Source organism: Pelodiscus sinensis, chromosome 5 (assembly GCF_052426305.1).
Source record: "Pelodiscus sinensis isolate ZL-2025 chromosome 5, ASM5242630v1, whole genome shotgun sequence".
In the NCBI taxonomy this organism is placed as follows: domain Eukaryota; kingdom Metazoa; phylum Chordata; order Testudines; family Trionychidae; genus Pelodiscus; species Pelodiscus sinensis.
This window is the reverse complement of record NC_143056.1, coordinates 103,030,539-103,051,149: the sequence shown is the minus strand read 5'-3', so window position 1 is coordinate 103,051,149 and position 20,611 is coordinate 103,030,539. Positions and strand designations below refer to the sequence as shown.

The 20,611-nt window shown below is 43.8% G+C and overlaps 1 protein-coding gene across 7 annotated transcripts in view; it reads left to right on the top strand.

The window, feature by feature from the left end:
• Positions 1-20,611, top strand: part of PARVA (parvin alpha) — a 238,667-nt gene that overhangs the window by 145,523 nt on the left and 72,533 nt on the right. For 6 of the 7 annotated variants that reach the window (XM_075927863.2, XM_075927862.2, XM_075927860.2 and 3 more), the window contains 2 exons: positions 1,883-1,984; positions 3,605-3,677. In XM_075927863.2, coding sequence (XP_075783978.2) covers positions 1,883-1,984; positions 3,605-3,677 — 175 coding nt within the window. Of the gene's footprint in view, positions 1-1,882; positions 1,985-3,604; positions 3,678-8,428; positions 11,097-20,611 lie in introns of those variants that run through there. The other variant, XM_075927865.2, reaches the window with a different exon arrangement.

The following is a 20,611-nucleotide window of genomic DNA, read 5'->3' as shown; positions in this document are numbered from 1 at the left end:
AAACTGTACTTCACTAACTGAGAGTTTGGTTGCATTTCCAGCAGCTTCAGGGAGATGCTGAGCTGCTTTAGATAACTTGGGGGAATGGATAAAGAGGGTTTGATTAAGTGAGGCTATGTTCTAGCACTGATAGTCATAAGGTACAGATAAGATTGAGATGGCCATTCTATTCTAAATCTCTCTTCACGGTCATTCATGAATTTCTCTGAAATGTTTCCTTTGGGCAAAGAATTGCTCATGCCTGGTTTAGAAAACATTCATTAATTTGCTTCTGTGTTACACAACTGTGAAAAAAATACAATTCTTTTTTAAAAGTAAAAATACAGAATTTTTGTCATCTTAAGGAACTCAAACTCCTGTTTTTAAAAAGTTCAACATGCTTATAGTTCTTTATGAGGAATCTGATCTTATTCTGCAATTTTTGAGAAAAGTATTAAAATTAGTAATATGTATAAAAACTACGTGTTAATTATAACTCATAAAGAGTATGTGGATGGATACTATCTACATATACTTGTGAAAAGTGAAAAATTGTTTAAGGACTTTACTGTACTATGGACAATCCTTTTGTTTCTCTATACTGTTCCCCTCCTCGTTTGTGTATTTGCAACCCACACACCTAAGCTCCATCTACACTGTTTTTTGCAGAAGAGGAAATGCAAATGAAGTGCTCATTAGCAAATCTCGCGCTCTCATATGCATATTCTCTTCTGATCCTTTTTGCGGAAGAGGTTTTTGTGAAAAAAACCACAGGGTAGACCAGGCCATTTTTCGGAAAAAAAAACCTTTTGCTCAAGGTCCTGTAAACCTTATTTTTTGAGGAATAAGGGATCTTGTGCAAAAGGGTTTTTTTCCAAAAAATGGCCCTGTCTACACTGCATTTTTTTTTTCGCAAAAACCTTTCGCAAAAAGGATCAGAAGAGAATATGCAAATGAGAATGCAAGATTTGCTAATGAGTGCTTCATTTGCATTTCCTCTTCCGCAAAAAACAAAAAGTGTAGGTGGAGCCCTAGTGTGGTTCACTGTCCCATGCAGTGGCACTTAGATCACAGCAACAGATAAGAACAAGAAACCTCTACAGCATGGGCCGAGAGCCAGCTGGCTTTTAGCTCAAACGGTTGAGGTTCCTCTGTTGAACTCCAGAGATCCCAGGTTCAAATGGCAGTTGCACAATGATTAGATGATATATTTATTTCTGCTTTCTTCTACTCCGGGACTACATGCCATGTCACAAAAAGTCTGGAAGAGATTGCTGGGCCTCTGCCACAAGGCCAGCAGAATCTGAAATGAAGTTGTATTTCATAGAGCAGCCATCCTAGAGCTCTCACACTACAGAAGTGGGCCCACAACTCCCTGTTCCTACAATGATGAATCCACTTCCTAGTTCCAAACCTACTTAGCCTCCAATGAAAAGTCACCCATAACTGCAGGTCTGTGCTGGTTACAGCCTCCTTCCAGGGTGCTTATATGTCCACTTGTTTATTTCAGCATCTGATCAGCTTAGCTATGAATGATAATACAAGTATAAGCGACAAGGAATCCTGTGGCACCTTATAGACTAACTGAAGTGTAGGAGCATAAGCTTTCGTGGGCAAAGACCCACTTCGTCAGACGCATGTAGTGGGTCTTTGTTCCTACACTTCAGTTAGTCTATAAGGTGCCACAGGACTCCTCGTCGCTTTTGCAGATTCAGACTAACACGGCTACCCCTCTGATACTTAATACAAGTATAAGAACTTATGCAGATTCAATTAAAATATTTAAGTTAGTACCTGTAGTGTCACAGAGCAGACTGTATTAGGCAACAGTTATCTTGTTTATCAGGCAAAATAATTAAACTGTTTTAGAATATATACTCAGAGATATCATGGTCTCTTCTAGTTTGCAGACGGTGTATATCTAGTGCTGCTAATGGGTCTCCTGGAAGGTTATTTTGTGCCCCTGCACAGCTTCTTCTTGACTCCTGATAGTTTTGAACAAAAGGTAATTCTCTTGTTAGATTTGATATTGTTTATACTAGAAGACTTACTTGGCATTGCCCCGGTCTTTCAGGGCAGAGAGCTGGCAGTGTGAGGGTGCATGAGTAAGGGCAGAGCCTTGGGGTTGTGGGGGCAGTACAGGAGGCTGGGGACAGAAGGGTGAGAGAGTGAGGGGGCTTAGGATGGGAGAGTCCCATCCAGCACAGGACTTTTCACTCCCCACAGCTCCCCTCTGGCCACCAGGGGCCTTTGATCTCCCCCAATGCCCCCCCCCCCCGCCACTAGGGGCCTTTTCTCTCCCCCAGTGCCTACCCCCAGCTACTAGGGGCCTTTTCACTCCCCCAAGCCACCTCCTTGGCTGCCAAGGGCCTTCTCCCCTCTCCCAGTCATGGCACTGCAGCCAAAGGCCAGGAGGTGGGGAAAGGGTTTTGGGTGGGGCAGTACTTACCTGGTTTGCTGGTAGAGCCCCATCCCTGCTGGCCACTCTCTTGGTGGTGCGTCTGCCCCCAGTGGCCACTCTCAGTATCATGTACCTCTGAACACCCCAGCCCCTCTCTTTCCATGTTATGGAAAACAGTCCTTTGCCTGGCACTTCTGGTTGTTCTGGCACAACCAAACCCTGACCTTGCTTTATATTAGGAGAAGAGGAAGCTGCATATCAAATTTGGTGGTCCTAGTTCTTAACATTTAGGAGGAGCCCTTGAACAAATGGACCTGCAGACAGACTGATAGAAGCACTAATCTCTAAAATATAAAGAAAAACGCTAGATAAAGAAAAACACTTCCTGTAATCCACCATTAAAAATTCAGCATTTGCCAACAGTTACTACACAGAAATATTTGAGATACTGTGGTTATTGCCTCATCTGAATCGAGGAGGAAATTGTGTTAACTGATATCTAGGAAATATTAACTGTTTGTTTGGCAGCCACTGCAATGCTGCCATTGAGCAATCAATATTGTCAGTGATTTAAATAAGAATCATGTGCCTGCGTGAGGGCAGAATCAAGTTATGAATAACAAAAATTGAATATTTACGAGATTCGTGGAGTTTAAAGATATGAAGGAATATTGCTTTATATGTACAGTGTGCAATTTTAAGACCAAACAAGTGTGTATGGAGACAAAGGGCAATCTCCATTGACATCCAAGGCAATTCAGCTCTGTGTTTGGATCAAGGACAGGACCTGGACTATTTGCATTCCAGCTCATCTGATGAAGTGTGTTTTACTCACAAAAGAGCATGATACTCTCTCTCTCTCTCTCTCTCTCTCTCTCTCTCTATATATATATATATATATAGTCTCGAAGGTACCACAGGACTTGTACCACAGGACTACTCTTTGTTTTTTAAGTTACAAACTAACATGGCTACCCCTCTAAGACTTTGTTATGGACAACTGAGCCCAAATCCTATTCAGATCATGACAATATGATTTGCAAATATTCTGATTTCTGACAAAAAAAACCTTGGAATAATCACTAGTTTTCTGGACCAGATCCTGGACAGCTTACACCAGCTGAGGATTTGGTTCTGTAGAGTTAAACACACCCTAACCATGCTAACTATGAGCACTTGGCAGGGAATAATGTATAATAATAAATGTGTTTGTTATGTTACCAGGTTGTGAATGTGTCCTTTTCATTTGAACTAATGCAAGATGGAGGGTTGGAAAAACCAAAACCAAGACCAGAAGGTATCCTACTTTATTTTTTATTGGTATAATGGTGAAATCCTATCCTGTGCTATGGTATTGTGCTAAGGTGGGGTGGGGTACAAAGAAACGTTTAATCGACAAAAGTAGAGAGAGATAAGTTCATCTATAGTGCTCAAGCAGTCTGTGGTTAGGGTATGTGTCTAGCTCTCTTTGAATCAGCAGCAAGTTCTGCATGAGCGTGCATGCTTCTCAGAGAAGTATAGTCCCTTCAGCATTATGTTCTTCAGCCCCTCCTTGACCATTCCTGCCCTTGCCAATGAATGTGCTTCTACAAAGGACACAATGGGTGATATTTTTGCTCTGGACAGGGCAGAGTTTATCCATCATGAACACCAGTATTGAAGAGATGATTCTGGTAATACCAAAAAATGATTTGTGAATTGTACATTTGGATAAGCCTATTCTGGGGTGAGCATTAATTTTTGAAGGGGGGGGCACTTCACAAATTTCTGAAGTGGTCATGGGCCACCCCAGAAGTGGTGGGGTCTCGGGTGGAAGGGGCATGGCCAGGAGGCTTCCTGTGGTCCCCCGCCCACAGACCCTGATTGGCTTGGGGGCAGAGGGAGCGCATGAAGTCTTTGCCCCCACCCCCAAGTGGGTTCAGGAGATTGGTGTGCAGGTTCTGGGAGGGTGTATGGGGTCAGAAGAGGGCAGAGGATTTGGCTCATGTGGGATAAGGAAGTAGGAGTGGGGGAGCAGAGGGCTGTGGGGAGGGAGGGGTTTGGGGGCAAGGGAAGGCTCTGGCTGGGAGACTTACCAGTGAGACTCCTGGCCAGCAGCCCAGGTCATTCTCAGGCAAAAGCCTGCACTGCCCCCGCACAGGCTGCAGGGCCATGTGCTCTGTGAATAAGAGCCTGAGGTGAGAGCAGAGGAGGGGGAATGGGGCTTTGCGTGCAGCCTGTTTATCAAACAGGCAGCTTCCATTGACCAGAAACTGGCCAATGGGATTGTTCTGGGGGTGGGAGCAGCCATGGAGCACCACTGCCCACTCCTCACTGTATCCAGGGGCCAGATCTGGTGGTGGCTTAGCAGGACAGATCCAGCCCCCAGAGGGTGTTTTGCCCTGGCCTGCCTTAGGAGCTGGGCTTGCCTTAATCTGGCTCTACTGATCCTAGAAAAACAAGAAATAGTCTAGCAGCACCTCAGAGACTAACAAAACATGTAGATCCCTGGTCACCAACCAGTAGATCGTGATCTACCGGTAGATCTCAGGGGCTCCAAGAGTAGCTCTTGAACCCTCTCTGAACTGCGTGCCTGCACAGTACATTTACATTAGATTTCCTCATTTGAGGGCTTCAAGGAAGGGGCGGGGCTTCAAGGAAGGGGCAGGGCGGTAGATCTTTGCCTGTTCTGAGACTTAAAAAGTGATCTTGGGTGTAAAAAGGTTGGAGATCACTGATGTAGATGGTATCATGAGCTTTCGTGGGCATAGCCCACTTCTTTAGATGGCTGGAAGTGGGTTGTTCTCACAAAAGCTCACGATACCATCTACGTGTTTTGTTAGTCTCGAAGGTGCTGTAAGACTATTTGTTGTTTTTGAAGTTTTTCCCATTACAGACTAACCCAGCTACCCCTCTGAATCCATTGATCCTAGTTTTTCAATTCTTGTGATGGCTGGGACTCTCTATCCCTAGAGGTTTTCAAGTTCCAGCTTGACAAAGCCCTGGCTGGGATGATTTAATTGGGGTTGGTTCTGCTTTGAGAGGTGGTTGGACTTAATGACTCCTGAGGTCTCTTCGAACCCTAGGATTTTATGATTCTGTTGTGGGCAGGCCTGCTTTAGATAAATTGATAGCAACTGTATCATAAGACCTTACGTAGGGGCAATCAAAGTAAGGGGGTAGAAATATTGAAATCTAGGGTTTCAAGTAAAACAGAGTAGCTGTGATCTCTCACTCATGCTGGAGGTTTTAAATTCTTAAGGCATTTTAATTTTTAGGAATTTATTGCTCTAGGGGACAGCTAATTTTTCCAGTATAAATCAATCCATTGGGACATTTCAGTATATATATGCCATTTCTTCTGCAATTATTGAAATGCTTAATATGAAACTTCCTGCCCAATATGAATGGAAAAATGCATCTGTTTTATGTGTTGTTAAACTGGGCACAATGCCCATGCCTAACATTTCCAGACAGCAAAATAGCATCGGAAAGGATCTTACTATAAATGTGTATACTAAGTAGTCCTAAAATTCCTACACAGCTTCTATGAAAATGTTGATGAATAAATTCTGCAGAATATGAAAAACATATGAAGAAAAATAGTGAACATGGTAAATAAATTAGCATATCTGCAACATATTAACTTTTCCAGGTCAACAATTTATTTCTGCCGCATATTCTTTGAATTATATACAACAAAAGTATGTCCTGCCCCCTTTGTTTTATCTTTTACCTTGTATTCAAGAGACAGCTGTAGATATGACGCTAAATGTTATCAGACAACATTTTCAGAAAGAGAAACTTAAAATTACACTCTGAAGTCCTCACTTATGTGCCTGATGTTGGGCTTTTCAAACTTGTCATTATGGAGTGAGGAGCCTAAATAGAGGTTCCCATTTTTGACTGTCATGATTTTCTTTCCAAAATGGCCTCAGCTGCATATAACAGAAGTGATCTCATAAATTCTGTTCATTAATCTTTAATGAAAGTCTTGATCTTGCAAGTTCTTGCATGATTCAAGACTGTTGATGTGAGGTTATAGTACAAATGCCAAGACTAGTTGTGAGTGTTGTGTAATTTTAAAATAGAGAACATAAACACAATTAAATTGTGACCTTCAGAATTAAGCCAGCTTGTCAGGCCAGCCAACTCTAATATTTAAGGGGCACTCTGGTAGAAGATAGATTCCATGAGTATATTCCGTCTTCTGCTTGGTCTTCTTTCAGTTCTGTTAGGATTCATGTGAATCTTTGCACTCAGTTTGTACCTCATCATCCTTAACTGAGTGAAGCATTGTTGAATGCAGGCTCCTTCTGAGTGACGCTCCACTTTAGAGGCCAGCCACAGAAATGAGCTATTTTGAGAACAATAAGATAAGATTATGTTTCTGTACAAATATCATGAGGTTTTTGGGAAATGAATAAAATTCGGTGTTATGAAATTGAATAGAAATAATTCATGTTTCTAGAAACATTTTTAACCATCCTGTAGAGTTCTATAGATGTGATGGAATTTTCAGGGACATTTTATGGAGTGATTTGAAAATATTTTTGCAGAGTTTTCCATTAAATTATGTCAGACTCTTCTCTGAGGAAATAAAGGGGATCATATGACTCCAAGACCCCCAGCTCCAGATTTGATGGGGGATGCGTTAGCATCGAGGCAGGAAGGCAGAGCATAACAGTAGCAATCTGGGCCGTGCGGGGGAAATGCCCTTCCATCTATTCCCAGCAGCTTTGATATTTTTACATTTTATAGCCTTGCCTATTGGCCCCTTGAACTTGGCTTTGTCTTCCAAAGGCCACACAGTAAAGGGGCCTAATTCCTAACCCTATTCCATTCCTAATTCCATTAAGTGGCACAGTCCCTTCAGGTAGGAGGCTCCATAATTCAGCTCTGGGAATGAAGCCTTGTTTGTTTGTTATGGCTTTGCAGCTGGCTAGCCTTTACCATGGGTATGTCGATCTGCCAATATCTGCAGTCCTCAACAGCTTTACATGGGTTTGGCTGGATTGAACCATTCGAGTGTAGATGTTTGTTGTGTAAACTTCAGAATCACATAAAAGACTGTAATATAACTACTAGAATGGCAATATTGTTTTGATAATTGCATAATTTGCTCAGACTGCCTGCATGCTTTGAAGATGTCTTGTTTACCCAGATCAGAGCAGTCATTCAGATAATTTAATTTCATATATATTCTGTGGCAGTAATATTGACTTTCTCAACAACCTCTCTTGGAAACAAAGTGTACATTTATTAGCTGTCTTGTTTCACAAGGTTAAATATATATTGTTTGAGGACCTGATTCAGCCACGTACTTGACCCTGTGTAACCCCATCTCTGTGTCACTGCTGAAGGAAGCCAAAGTAAAGCGGTGGCCGGGAAGGCAGGATGGTTGACTCAGTGGTATTTCAGCACATCAAATGACACATCAAATGGAATCTTTGTCACTGAGCTCATCACAGCATGTTCCTAACTTTAAGCACAGGATGTGAGATTTTCAGCAACAACTTTCAGAGGCATTTGTACATCTAACTCCCAAGGTGCTTTAGAAAATTCTCCCCATTAGAGCATCAAAATGTTTGCCAAATACAAACCTAACAGTCCATTCATTCAGTATGGACTCAGTCCTGCAGCCCCTACATATCTGAATATTCCCACTGATAGGTCAGGCTCTACTTGCCAATTTTTAAAGAAACTGCTTCCAGTTTTGAACCTGCAGGGTACAAATAATTATGGGTGCTAATTTTTGCATGCAGACCTCTAAGTAATTGGAAGTATTCGCAAATCAGGAAGTTACATGTTCCTATATTCATCTGCAGCTGCAGCTAATGGTGGCTGCAGTGTTGATGTCTGAGTTGAGGTCCTCATCAAAAATTGTCCTTATGTTTTTCCCATTTCCATGCCCACCCTCCTTATGCATTCTAAGTTTGTGATTATGTGTTTGGGAATGGGACTGAGGAGAGAAGAATGCACTTTCATACGAGAAGGCGGGGTGGTTTTTTGTGGGTGCTTCCTGAGTGTCATGAAAGGGGCTGATTTTCCCTTTTTCCCTTTTCCTAGATATTGTAAATTGTGACTTGAAGTCAACTTTGAGAGTGCTGTACAATTTGTTTACCAAATACCGGAATGTGGAGTGAGGAATTGATTTGGAACAGATGAATGGGTGTTAACAAAACAACCCATCACAGCAATCATATTCTTTATGGTCATTTCTTTGCATTTGTATTTTCTAAAGGAGCTGAATCACTTCTCAAAAGCGTGTTGAACTGATTATTCTTGTTATACTTTTCAAACCCTTATGCTTAAAATTAAGGCTACAGTAAACCAAGTTAAATGATAAAGTAAAAGATCTGAAGGGAGATAACTAGGTACCTTCTGGGGAAACCCATCTCTCATTAACGTTTTTTATTCTATTTTAAAATACTCAGCGCAATGAGCAGCAGACTTGATAGCTTTAATTAGGCTTGACTTTGGAAGTTAATTGTAAGAGGTTATCTTCAGCTATATCTTAAATATTAATTAAAAAAACAGTTATTTTTCTAATCCGAGAGAGGACAAGATCTTTTACCTATAATAAGATGGATGCATCAGGAGATCCTGCTAATTTACTGAAGGACAGGTAGAATGTGATGGTTCGCATTGGAGCTAAGAAGAGAACTGCTAAAGACACTAAACCTAAGTAAATTTTTTTATGTTGTATGTTTTTTGTGTACTAACTGAAATGACTACTTACTCCTTCAAACTTGCAATGGTGTGATGTTCTGATTTAAATGTGCATTTAAAACAGCACTCTTTACATTTTGTATGCTTGGTTTTGTGCTATGAAAAGACCTTTATTACACATTTCAAAATTCAGAACAGTGTCAAAAGTTTATAATACAGCCTCTTCAAATGTCTAGGATCTCTCCTAAAAAGACACCCAGGGAAAGCAGAAACGGAAGTAAAGGAATTGTTTTTACTTAAAATTAACAGTTTAGACAAACTATAATTGGTATAAATTAAACAGTATTTTGGAAGGGCACTATTAATTAATAATTTTTTTAAAAAGCAGGTTCCTAATTGAAGACCTTAAAGAATCTTGATTTTCAGAAAGTGGGTGCTAAATTCTTACTGAAAATTAGACCTCATTAGGATGCTACAAGTGAGGTACCTAAAAATGGTAGCCTGCAAGATCAAGATTCACTTTTGAAAAATTAGGCCAAAGGCTATATAATGTAAGAATGGTAAGGAGTGTTTTTGAGCATACACGTTTTAATACAAGTGGTAGAGTGAACAAAAGTGAACAAGAAAAGAAAAGTTTGTAGTGTGTGTCACTGTAATATTTGTAAAACTGTCAGATGGGATAGCACTTAAATAAATAGCCTAAAAAATATAGGATAAACATTTTTTGGGGGTACTGATGTTTTGCTTTTAGCTTAGAAAGGAAGTATATCAATTTAGTAGAAAGTAAAATAGTGCCTGTTTTTATACATTGAGCCTTGTACATTGTCCATTTTTTTTCTCCTCTCGCACCTCTAAGAGGCCTCAAATGTTAAGGCATAGGAGTCCATTCTAGCCGATCACAGTGCAAGAGACTAAGTCAGGAACAGTGCCATAGAAACCAGTGGTTACCAAGAAGAGTAGTAAAGTAATCATTACTTAAAGTTTTAAAATCAAGATTTAGATGTCTTTCTAAAATGGATCTTGTGAGTCAACCATGAGTTATTGGGCTCACTAGCATCGACTTGCACATTTGGAAACAAAAAACAAAAAATTCTTTTAGGGCCAGAATTACTGTGTAAAATTTTTGGCCTGTGTTATGCTGCAGGCCAGACTTGATGTCCATGGTTCCTTCTGGCCTTAAACTCTATGAATTATACCCTGCGTGTGGTCTCTTGTGTCAGTTATCTGAAGAAATTCAATGCTAGTAAGAATTATTCATAACATGTTTATATTACTCATTTTCTAAATTGCTAAATATCTTATTTTTCAGTTTTTGCTTTTTTGTTTTTCAGTGCAACCATTAGTGTTAAATCTAGTAATGGTGTTCTTCTATGGATGCTAAGTGATGGTAAATAATAAGCTGATATTGACTTCAGTTGAGGTGCTTATTGAGATTCATTGCTCTGAGAGGTAAATATTGATTGAAGCAAAGATAACATCAATATTTAATACAAGAAACAATAAACTAGGATGTTCATTGAACCAAGAATTCAGTTATCTGTATTGTTACATACTTTCTGAATGTGAAGATTATCTGGATAGCCCTACATTTTAGTAAGAGTTTTCAAATGCATGTCAGCTTTTCCTTTTAAACAGAGTCTCTAAAAAGGTTATGAAGCTGGAAAAGAAATAAATAATTGGACTGTGTGCCCCCTTTTCCTCCCCCACATCAGAATTCACTAATTTCTATGTGCTATCTAATTAGTTAATGTCCTTTTGGATCTCAGTACTATTGACCTTTTGAGGAGATAAGCAATAGGACCTTAGCCTGCATTTTTTTCAAAGCCAGTCTTGAGCCACAAGTGTTCTCCTGTATGTACTCATAGTAGTTAAGGTGAGTTTCAGCACTTTGCTAGGAAGTAGCAGTTTTACCTCCTTTGGTTATTTGGCATGTATTTTGTCCATCTCTAAGTCTATATGGGTATGTCTACACTGCAACCCTAGTTCGAACAAGGGTGGCTAATGTAGGCATTTGAACTTGCAAATGAAGCCCAGGATTTAACTATTTGCATGTTCCCGGGCGCCGCCATTTTTAAATTCCCCATAGTTCAAACTCCTTTCCCGCGGCTACATGCGGCATGGACTAGGTAATTCGAGTTAAAGCTCCTAATTCGAACTACCGTTATGCCTCATTGCAGGAGGAGTAACAGTAGTTCAAATTAGGAGCTTTAATTCGAACTACCTAGTCCGTGCCGTGTGTAGCCACGGGCAGGGAGTTCAAACTACGGAGCATTTAAAAATGGCGGCACCCGGGAACATGCAAATAAAGCCTGGGATATTTAAATTCCAGACTTCATTTGCAAGTTTGAATGCCTACATTAGCCACCCTAGTTCGAACTCGGGTGGCAGTGTAGACATACCCTATATTAGTAACTGTTAGCAGGGCTGGCCTTAGACCGATTCAGCTGATTCCCCAGCTTGGGGCCCCACGCCTGAGGGGGCCCCACACCCAGGGAAACAACGCATGTGCCGGGAGCCCGACGCTTGTGCGGGGCTCCTGGGCGCACGGCGCATGCGTCATGATGTCCTGGGAGCATGGCGCATGCACCATGCGCCCAAGGGGCCACACATGCGTTGTACTCCCGGGGCACTGCGTATGTGTGGGCCCCCGAGCATCCACCGTGCCGCCCGGGGCCCTGCGCATGTGCGGCCCTGCCCCTGGAATCGGGCCCCGCTCTCCATAGAGCCGGCCCTGACTATTAGAATGCCACAACTCAGTTCTTTAACAAATCGGTAAACATTTTGTTTTTACAGATTTTATTTGTTTGGAAAGATCAGACACGCTCTCATACATAGACCATATTATAATAGCAAAGCAAATATTTTTAACTGCCTCTGCTTTCAGAGAGTGCTTTTTTAGGAAAGACAGCTCTCTGTGCATAGAAGAAAGATTAAAAACAGCAAAACTCTTTGCCACATCTGTGCATTTGTCCTAATTTTTATTATTTTATTCTCTGCTAAAGATGTAATTGGCAAATTTTTTGTGTCAGTAAATTCCATCTAAAAAAATCAGTCAACAGAATTGTGAAATACTTACAGTACAGTAATTGCTGGACACCTGAGACTATAAAATTGTATATTGTTTTATAGCAAGAATTATTATAAACTAAAATCTTATATAACTATATCTGAGAGCACAATTATTATGAATCTAGAACAGTATATTAGTATTAACACACATATTACAGGCCAGTGGATCACTGCTTCTATCTCTGATTTATATAGATTTAAATAGCCTATAAAATGAATATGAAATCTAATCTATAGATATCTAATATTTATTGCTTTTAATATAGAAAAATTATAGAAAAATAGAATATTACTATAGTCAGTTTTCTCTTTATCAAGTCATATTTTGCCTGCACCTTCCTTATGTGACACAAATTAGGTCAAATTTTGCTCTCAGTTACAGTGCAGTTATGCCCAATATACACAAGTGTAAGGGTATGTCTACACTACCACCCTAGTTCGAACTAGAGTGGTAATGTAGGCAACCGGAGTTGCAAATGAAGCCCGGGATTTGAATTTCTTGGGCTTCATTTACATCTCGCCGGGCGCCGCCATTTTTAAATGTCCGCTAGTGCGGACTCCGTGCTGCGCGGCTACACGCGGCATGGACTAGGTAGTTCGGATTAGGTTTCCTATTCCGAACTACCGTTACTCCTCGTTTCACTAGGAAGCCTAGTCCGAACTACCTAGTCCGTGCTGCGTGTAGCCGTGCGGCACGGAGTCCGCACTAGCGGACATTTAAAAATGGCGGCGCCCAGCGAGATGCAAATGAAGGCCGGGAAATTCAAATCCCGGGCTTCATTTGCAACTCCGGTTGCCTACATTATCACCCTAGTTCGAACTAGGGTGGTAGTGTAGACATACCCTAACTGAGCTTGAATTTGTCCCATTGGCACAGAGGTGATTTTAAGTCTTAGGTTAATTACAGCTTTATTTATAATTCTTTGTAAATGATTAAATATTTCCACATCAGTGGTAGCAATTTTAACGGACAATGTTTTAAGATTGCATTGAATTTTAAAGGGCCCAGTCCAGCAAAACAATCCCTGGCTTTCTGTGACATGAAGGCCCAGAAGCTGCTGGGACCACAGAAGGCTGAGAGAATATTGATCTGCTACAAGGGATTAGAAAGAAAGAAAAGAAAGAATGAATCTCTACCATGGGCATTAACTGCCAGGAGAGCTGAGTGCTCTGCTTCCCAATCCTTAATTCATCCATCTCCCATCACAGCCATGTGCGGGTCTTCCCCATCCCCATAATGACCATTGTGGTGTTTGTCAGGGGAGCCCTCCATAACAGGCAGAGACTCCTGATAGAGCCTCACCTCCCCATAATTATTGTTTGTCTTACAATGAGAAAGGCAAGTGTATAGGCCAAGTAGTCTCCACTTCTCAAAAGGAGACCTCCAAAATGGAGTTGTCATCTTCTGAAGCTCTGCTAACTTAAGGTGATGGCTTGGCTCCTCCAAAATTTATTCCCATTTGACATTCAGTCAGCCAGGAAGAATGGACCTGTGAAAGGATGTCAGGGGAACTGCTGAATGAGTTTTTCTGCTCCCCAATATCATGTCCATAGAACTGGATTGCTATATACTACAAATGGGCTGAGAGGGTAATGGACTGTCCATGAAAAGAAGTATCTCAGAATGCCTTATCCTCAGCATTCCTTAATAATACTAGCTACGTCTCTCTCAAAAGAGGGAGCAGCAGCCTATGCATCTGCATAGTTCAGGAAACCTCATGAACATCTGTGGACAAACTAAATACAACCCTAATATTCCAAGTAAAATCTTCTGTTTACTCTTTGGAACAAATTCTCTACCAGTGTATCTCCACTGAAGTCATTGGAGTTGCATCACCAGGGCCTCAACATAGGTCTTGGGTATTTTTTATGTTCAGACAAGCCTATTAATTAATGATGCTTTAACAAATGTGTCTACACTGCCAGGAAAGGTCGCAAAAGTCTTTTCCAAAATTTGGCTCGTTGAAATGGGGCCAAATTTTGGAAAAGACTGCTCTTTCAGAACATCTCTTCTTCCTCTCACTGAAGGGAATACAGGGATGCCAAAAGAACACGTTCGCTTTTTTGGAAATTGTTCCAAAAAAGTGGACACGTTCCTTGGATGCAGCAGAGCTTTCGGTATCCCAGAAAAGTTCTGCAGTCTATACATAGCCTAAAAGCCAGTAAAGTTGTTAATCTGAATTATGTTAATCTGAGTGATGGGTTTTTTTCACTAGCAGAAATATATATTAATATTAAATATACTACATATTAGCTTTAGATCTTTTCTTTTTTTAATTTCCTTGATCTCCTCTTGTAATGTCTTCACTCAAAGCCTCTGAATGTGCTGAACACCTTAATGCAGCCTTGTGCCTTTGAATAGTATTTATAGCCTTTTTTGCAGCATTACCTAGTGGTATTTTATCATCTTATTGTGAGAAATATTATTGCATTTTTCTAAAATAAATGCAGTCATAGATTAAATATTTCATGCAAAGTGAAAATTAGGTTAGAATAAGATTTTTTAAAAATCTGTTCACATCCAAAATAGTCTATTGTAAGCAGATATTGGAGACAAAATAATAAATGTATGAGCATCATAAATGTCAAAATTTTAAAGCCATCTAATCTTTTAATATTTGTTAGGGCAAAATTATCTGTATCTGAGTCCAAATCTGTGCTTGTTTGCCCTGAATCTATTAGCTAAAAACAATTTTGTTATACTCTATTTGCTGTCTAATAGTTTTAATAATTCTGTGCTTTCCTGGTATTATTAGTCCCTGTTTAGTTATAAAATTCAGAATCACAATACTTAAATGTGCAACACACACAAAAAGAGGTGTGATTCTTGCTTTATAAACAATGTAGCTAATTATGTTGGTTTATATAAATTAACTTGCATGCATTCAGCTGCAGATTTAATGGCTTTTATAAACATGTATTTTATGTACTCAGTAAATAAGAGACACTACTTTGCTTACATTTCTTCTGCTTTTTTTTTTAAAGATCTGTTAAGATCCACAATAAAAATCATACCTGAAAATCAGAAATGTGTGTCACTATCTGTGCTAAAGATGATTCATGTAGCAAAAAGTAGCAAGGTTATATACTTGTATATTCCTTGGAACTGGAAACCCTCTACATGTCTCTTCCCCACCCCCAGTTATCTCCTTGTGGGTATGCTTGGTGTTAGTTGATTATCTGTGAAGGTTGGTGACAGCTGAAAGTGGATTGACAAAACAGACATACAAACATATGCTTGAGCCTATTAGCAACAGCAGGTAGAGAAAATGTGCCTGACTCAAAATGGTGTAGGCAAAGCACACCCTGCCTCTCCTGGATATTATTGGTATATTAGACACTTTCACAATGAAGTATTATTTCGCAGCATGTTTCAGTTGTATTATTCAGTAGTGTGTCAGTAATACATGTAAATTGTTGCACTTAAAACTTTCCAGTACATAAAGTAATTGTCAGTGAATGTGCTAAAGCTGGATTGGTCCCAGGATTTTACCAGGCCAAGATAGATTAGGGGTTTTTGTTTCTCAGTTAGGGTATGTCTACACTACAAAGTTAATTTGAACTAACAGACGTTAGTTCGAATTAACTTTCATAGGCGCTACACATACAAACCGCTAGTTTGAACTTAATTCGAACTAGCGGAGCGTTTAATTCGAACTAGGTAAACCTCATTCTACGAGGAATAATGCCTAGTTCGAATTAAGTAGTTCGAATTAAGGGCTGTGTGGCCACTTGATTCGAACTAGTGGGAGGCTAGTCCTCCTGGGTATGTCTACACTACCCTCCTAGTTCGAACTAGGAGGGTAATGTAGGCATACCGCACTTGCAAATGAAGCCCGGGATTTGAATTTCCCGGGCTTCATTTGCATAAGCGGGGAGCCGCCATTTTTAAAACCCCGCTGGTTCGAACCCCGTGCAGCGCGGCTACACGGGGCATGAACTAGGTAGTTTGAACTAGGCTTCCTAGTTCGAACTACCGTTACTCCTCATTTCACGAGGAGTAACGGCAGTTCGTGCCCCGTGTAGCCGCGCTGCACGGGGTTCAAACCAGTGGGGTTTTAAAAATGGCGGCTCCCTGCTTATGCAAATGAAGCCCGGGAAATTCAAATCCCGGGCTTCATTTGCAAGTGCGGTATGCCTACATTACCCCACTAGTTCGAACTAGCGGGGTAGTGTAGACATACCCCCTGAGCTTTCCCTGGTGGCCACTCTGGGCACCACCTAGGAAACTCTTCTGCCCTCCTCCCGCCCCCAGAGCCCTTAAAGGGGCACGGTCTGGCTACGGTGCCCGTGCCAGGTGCAAGCCTGCCAGCACCCAGCCAGCAGACCCTGCACCTGGCACGGCACGAGCCAGCCACCCGCTGCCACCCAGCCCTCCGCCTCTTTCCGGGACCAGGCTGGCGGCTCCCAGGAGCCTGCCCGGGGCTGCAAGAGGCGGGCGCCCGCCTGGTCTAGTGTGGACATCGTGGACCTCATCCACGACATTCGCACTAAGCACAGGAAAGTGGCCATCTAGGGCAGGATAGCTGCCAGTCTGGCCACCCAGGAGCAGGTTTGCATGAAAATCAGGGTGGTCCAGTGAGACCCCTGATCTTGAGCCCTCAGCTTAGAACATAAGAACATAAGAATGGCCTTACTGGGTCAGACCAAAGGTCCATCTAGCCCAGCAGCCTGTCTGCCAACAGCGGCCAACACTAGGTACCCTGGAGGGGATGGACCCAAGACAATGACCAAGCCATTTGTCTCGTGTCATCCATCTCCAGCCTTCCACAAACAGAGGCCAGGGACACCATTTCTACCCCCTGGCTAATACCACTTCATGGACCCAACCTCCATGAATTTATCTAACTTCTCTTTAAACTCTATTCTAGTTGTAGCCTTCACAGCCTCCTGCAGCAAGGAGTTCCACAGGTTGACTATTTGCTTTGTGAAGAAGAACTTTCTGTTATTAGTTTGAAGCCTGCTACCCATTAATTTAATTTGGTGTCCTCTAGTCCTTCTATTATGGGAACTAATGAAGAACTTTTCTTTATGCACCCTCTCCACACCACTCATGTTTTATAGACTTCTATCATATCCCCCCTCAGGGTATGTCTACACTACCCCCCTAGTTTGAACTAGGGGGGGTAATATAGTCATACAGAGTTGCAAATGAAGCCCGGGATTTGAATTTCCCGGGCTTCATTTGCATGAATCCGGCCAGCGCCATTTTTAAATGCCGGCTAGGTCGGACTCCATGCCGCGCGGCTACATGCGGCACGGACTAGCTAGTTCGGATTAGGCTTCCTAATCCGAACTAGCTGTATGCCTCGTTTGGAACAACTGCTGGTAGTGAGTGAAACAAGCTAAAGAGCTTATATAGAGCACTTCTTTGTCATTGTTAAGAAAGCTTTTGGACCTAATTTTTGTAATGAAACTTTGTTGTGACACTTATATGTACATAGTAGATTTAATGCAGCATTGTTTACAATTTTCATTCTGTTACATTACATTACTTTCTTAATAAAACATGTAGATGGTATCATGAGCTTTTGTGGGCACAACCCACTTCTTCAGATGACAGGAGTATTGGAAGTCCAGAGCCAAGAATAAATAAGGGAAGGGGGGAAAGGGGAAGGAGGAAAAAAAGAGGGGACGAAAAAATTGAGACAGTGAATAGATTGTTCAAGTACAGGCAGTCCCCGGGTTACGTACAAGATAGGGACTGTAGGTTTGTTCTTAAGTTGAATCTGTATGTAAGTCGGAACTGGCGTCCAGATTCAGCCGCTGCTGAAACTGATCAGTTTCAACAGTGGCTGAATCTGGACGCCAGTTCTGACTTACATACAGATTCAACTTAAGAACCCCAGGCATCCCCAAGTCAGCTGCTGCTGAAACTGATCAGCGGCTGATTCAAGAAAGCCCGGGGCAGGGGCTTCCTGTAGTCAGCCACTGGTCATTTTCAGCAGCTGCTGACTAGGGGACACCTGGGGCAGAGCAGCTGGGGTGCTGCTGGGTTGGTCCAATGGCACCCAGAGCGGCGCTACGGGACCAACCGGCAGCGCCCCAGCTGCTGTACCACAGGCGTCCGGAGCAAAGCTGCGGAGCACGGGGGCAGCGGGACAGCCCAGATGCGCCGTGGCTATCCTGCTGCCCTCGGGCTCCGCGGCTTTGCTCTGCTCTGCTCCCCGTCCCCCAGGTCTGCAGACCAGGGGGAGGGGGAGCAGAGTAGAGCAGAGCGGCGGAACGTGCGGCCAGCTGACAGCCCAGACGCATCTGGGCTGTCAGCTGGCGGCGTGCTCCGCTCTGCTCCCCCCCCCCTGCAGATCAGGGGGAGGGGGAGCAGAGCGGAGCACAGCAGAGCGGCGGAACGCGCGGCCAGCTGACAGCCCAGATGCGTCTGGGCTGTCAGCTGGCCGCGTGCTCCGCTCTGCTCCCCCTCCCCCTGGTCTGCAGACCAGGGGGAGGGGGAGCAGAGCAGAGCAGAGCGGAGCAGAGCAGAGCGGAGCAGAGCAGAGCGGAGCAGAGCGGAGCAGAGCAGAGCGGCGGAACGCGCAGCCAGCTGACAGCCCAGACGCGTCTGGGCTGTCAGCTGGCTGCGTGTTCCGCCGCTCTGCTCTGCTCCGCTCTGCTCCCCCTCCCCCTGGTCTGCAGGGGGGGGGGAGCAGAGCGGAGCGTGCGGCCAGCTGACAGCCCAGACGCGTCTGGGCTGTCAGCTGGCCGCGCGTTCCGCTCTGCTTCCCCCCCCCCGCCATGGTTTGCAGACCAGGGGGAGGGGGAGCAGAGCGGAGCAGAGCAGAGCGGCAGAACGCGCGGCCAGCTGACAGCCCAGACGCGTCTGGGCTGTCAGCTGGCTGCGCGTTCCGCCGCTCTGCTCTGCTCCGCTCTGCTCCCCCTCCCCCTGGTCTGCAGAGGGGGGGGGGGAGCAGAGCGGAGCGCGCGGCCAGCTGACAGCCCAGACGCGTCTGGGCTGTCAGCTGGCCGCGCGTTCTGCCGCCGCTTTGCTTCCTCTCCCTGGTCTGCTCGAGAGCAGGGAGAGGAAGTGCCCCGTTCGTAACTGCGGATCCGACGTAAGTCGGATCCGCGTAACTCGGGGACTGCCTGTACTTACAAGTGGCTGGTAAGAACAATTAGCACCTCCATTGTTGGGTTGGTTGGTTAAGTCATTAGGATGTGGAAGGTAGTGTGCGAGACAGCCGATGTCCCTGTTCATTCCAGTTGCATAAGAATTAAATTTGTAAATGAAGTTAAGTTCCAACCCTTCTCTATGTATTTGGATTGTGGAATTGAACTGAAATAAAACGGTGACTTGGAGATCCAGTAATGAGTGTCCAGGCAGATGAAAGTGTTTTCCAACAGGTTTCTGTGTGTCGCCTTTTCAGACATTTGATTTGTATCCATTAATTCTTTCCCGTAGAGACTGTCCAGTTTGGCCAATATACATGAAAGTGGGGCATTGTTGGCATTTGATGGCATAGATCATACTAGTGAATGTGCAATTAAATGAGCCTCTGATTTGGTGGCTGATGTGGTCAGGTCCAGTGATGAAATCACTTGTGTAGATGTGTGGGCAGAGTTGGCACTGGGACTGATTGCAGGGGTAGGTTCCTGGATCAGTCTGATGGAGACGTGTTGTATGGTTACTGGAAAGGATTTGTTTAAGGTTAGGGGGTTGTCTTGTAACAATTTGAGCCATCTACTCACTGTCTCTCTTTTTTTCTTCCCCTCCTTTTTTCTCTTTTTTTACTCCTTTTTTCCTCCCCTTTCCCTTATTTATTCTTGGATCTGGACTTCTACGAGGAGTAACGCCAAATTCAAAATAGCTAATTCGAATTAAGTGCTGTGTAGACACTTAATTCGAAATAGGGGGCCTCCAGCTCTTCACCGTTTCCCCTGGTGGCCACTCTGGGCCAAACCAGGAAAACTCCTCTCCTCTCCCCCATGTGCGAGAGCCAGGCCTGCAAGCAGCCACAGCCCCTCACCCAGAGGCCGCACAATGGCAGCCAGTGGCAGCCAGCTCTCCCCCACCCAGTCCCCCAGCACTCAGGGGCCAGTCAGGGGCCATAGACAGCATGCAGCCACCTGGACTGGTGCGGAGACCATGGACCTCATTGAGGTATAGGGAGAGGCCCCCAATGTCCATGATCTCCGCACCAGTCAGAGGAATGCCGCCGTCTATGGCCTCCTAGTGGCCGCCATGGCCCACAAGGGACACAGACACACCCAGGAACAGGAGCACCTGAAAGTAAAGGAGCACAGGCAGGCGTATGCCAGGACCTCCAGGGGCAGTGCTGCAGCAGGGGCTGCCACCTGCCCCTACTTCCCCGCCCTTAACCGAATCCTGATGGGCAGGGCGGTCCATGCCAGCCCAGGGGGCAGTGAGCCAGGAGCTGAGGGCCCTGACCCGGGCACAGCAGAGGGGCCAACACCAGCTGTCCCAGCACCGGAGTCGGCAGGGTCGTCCAAGGAGGCCATACCAGATAAGTGCCAGCACTGTCCCCTACCTGGGGGGGAGGCGGGGAGGGAGACCAG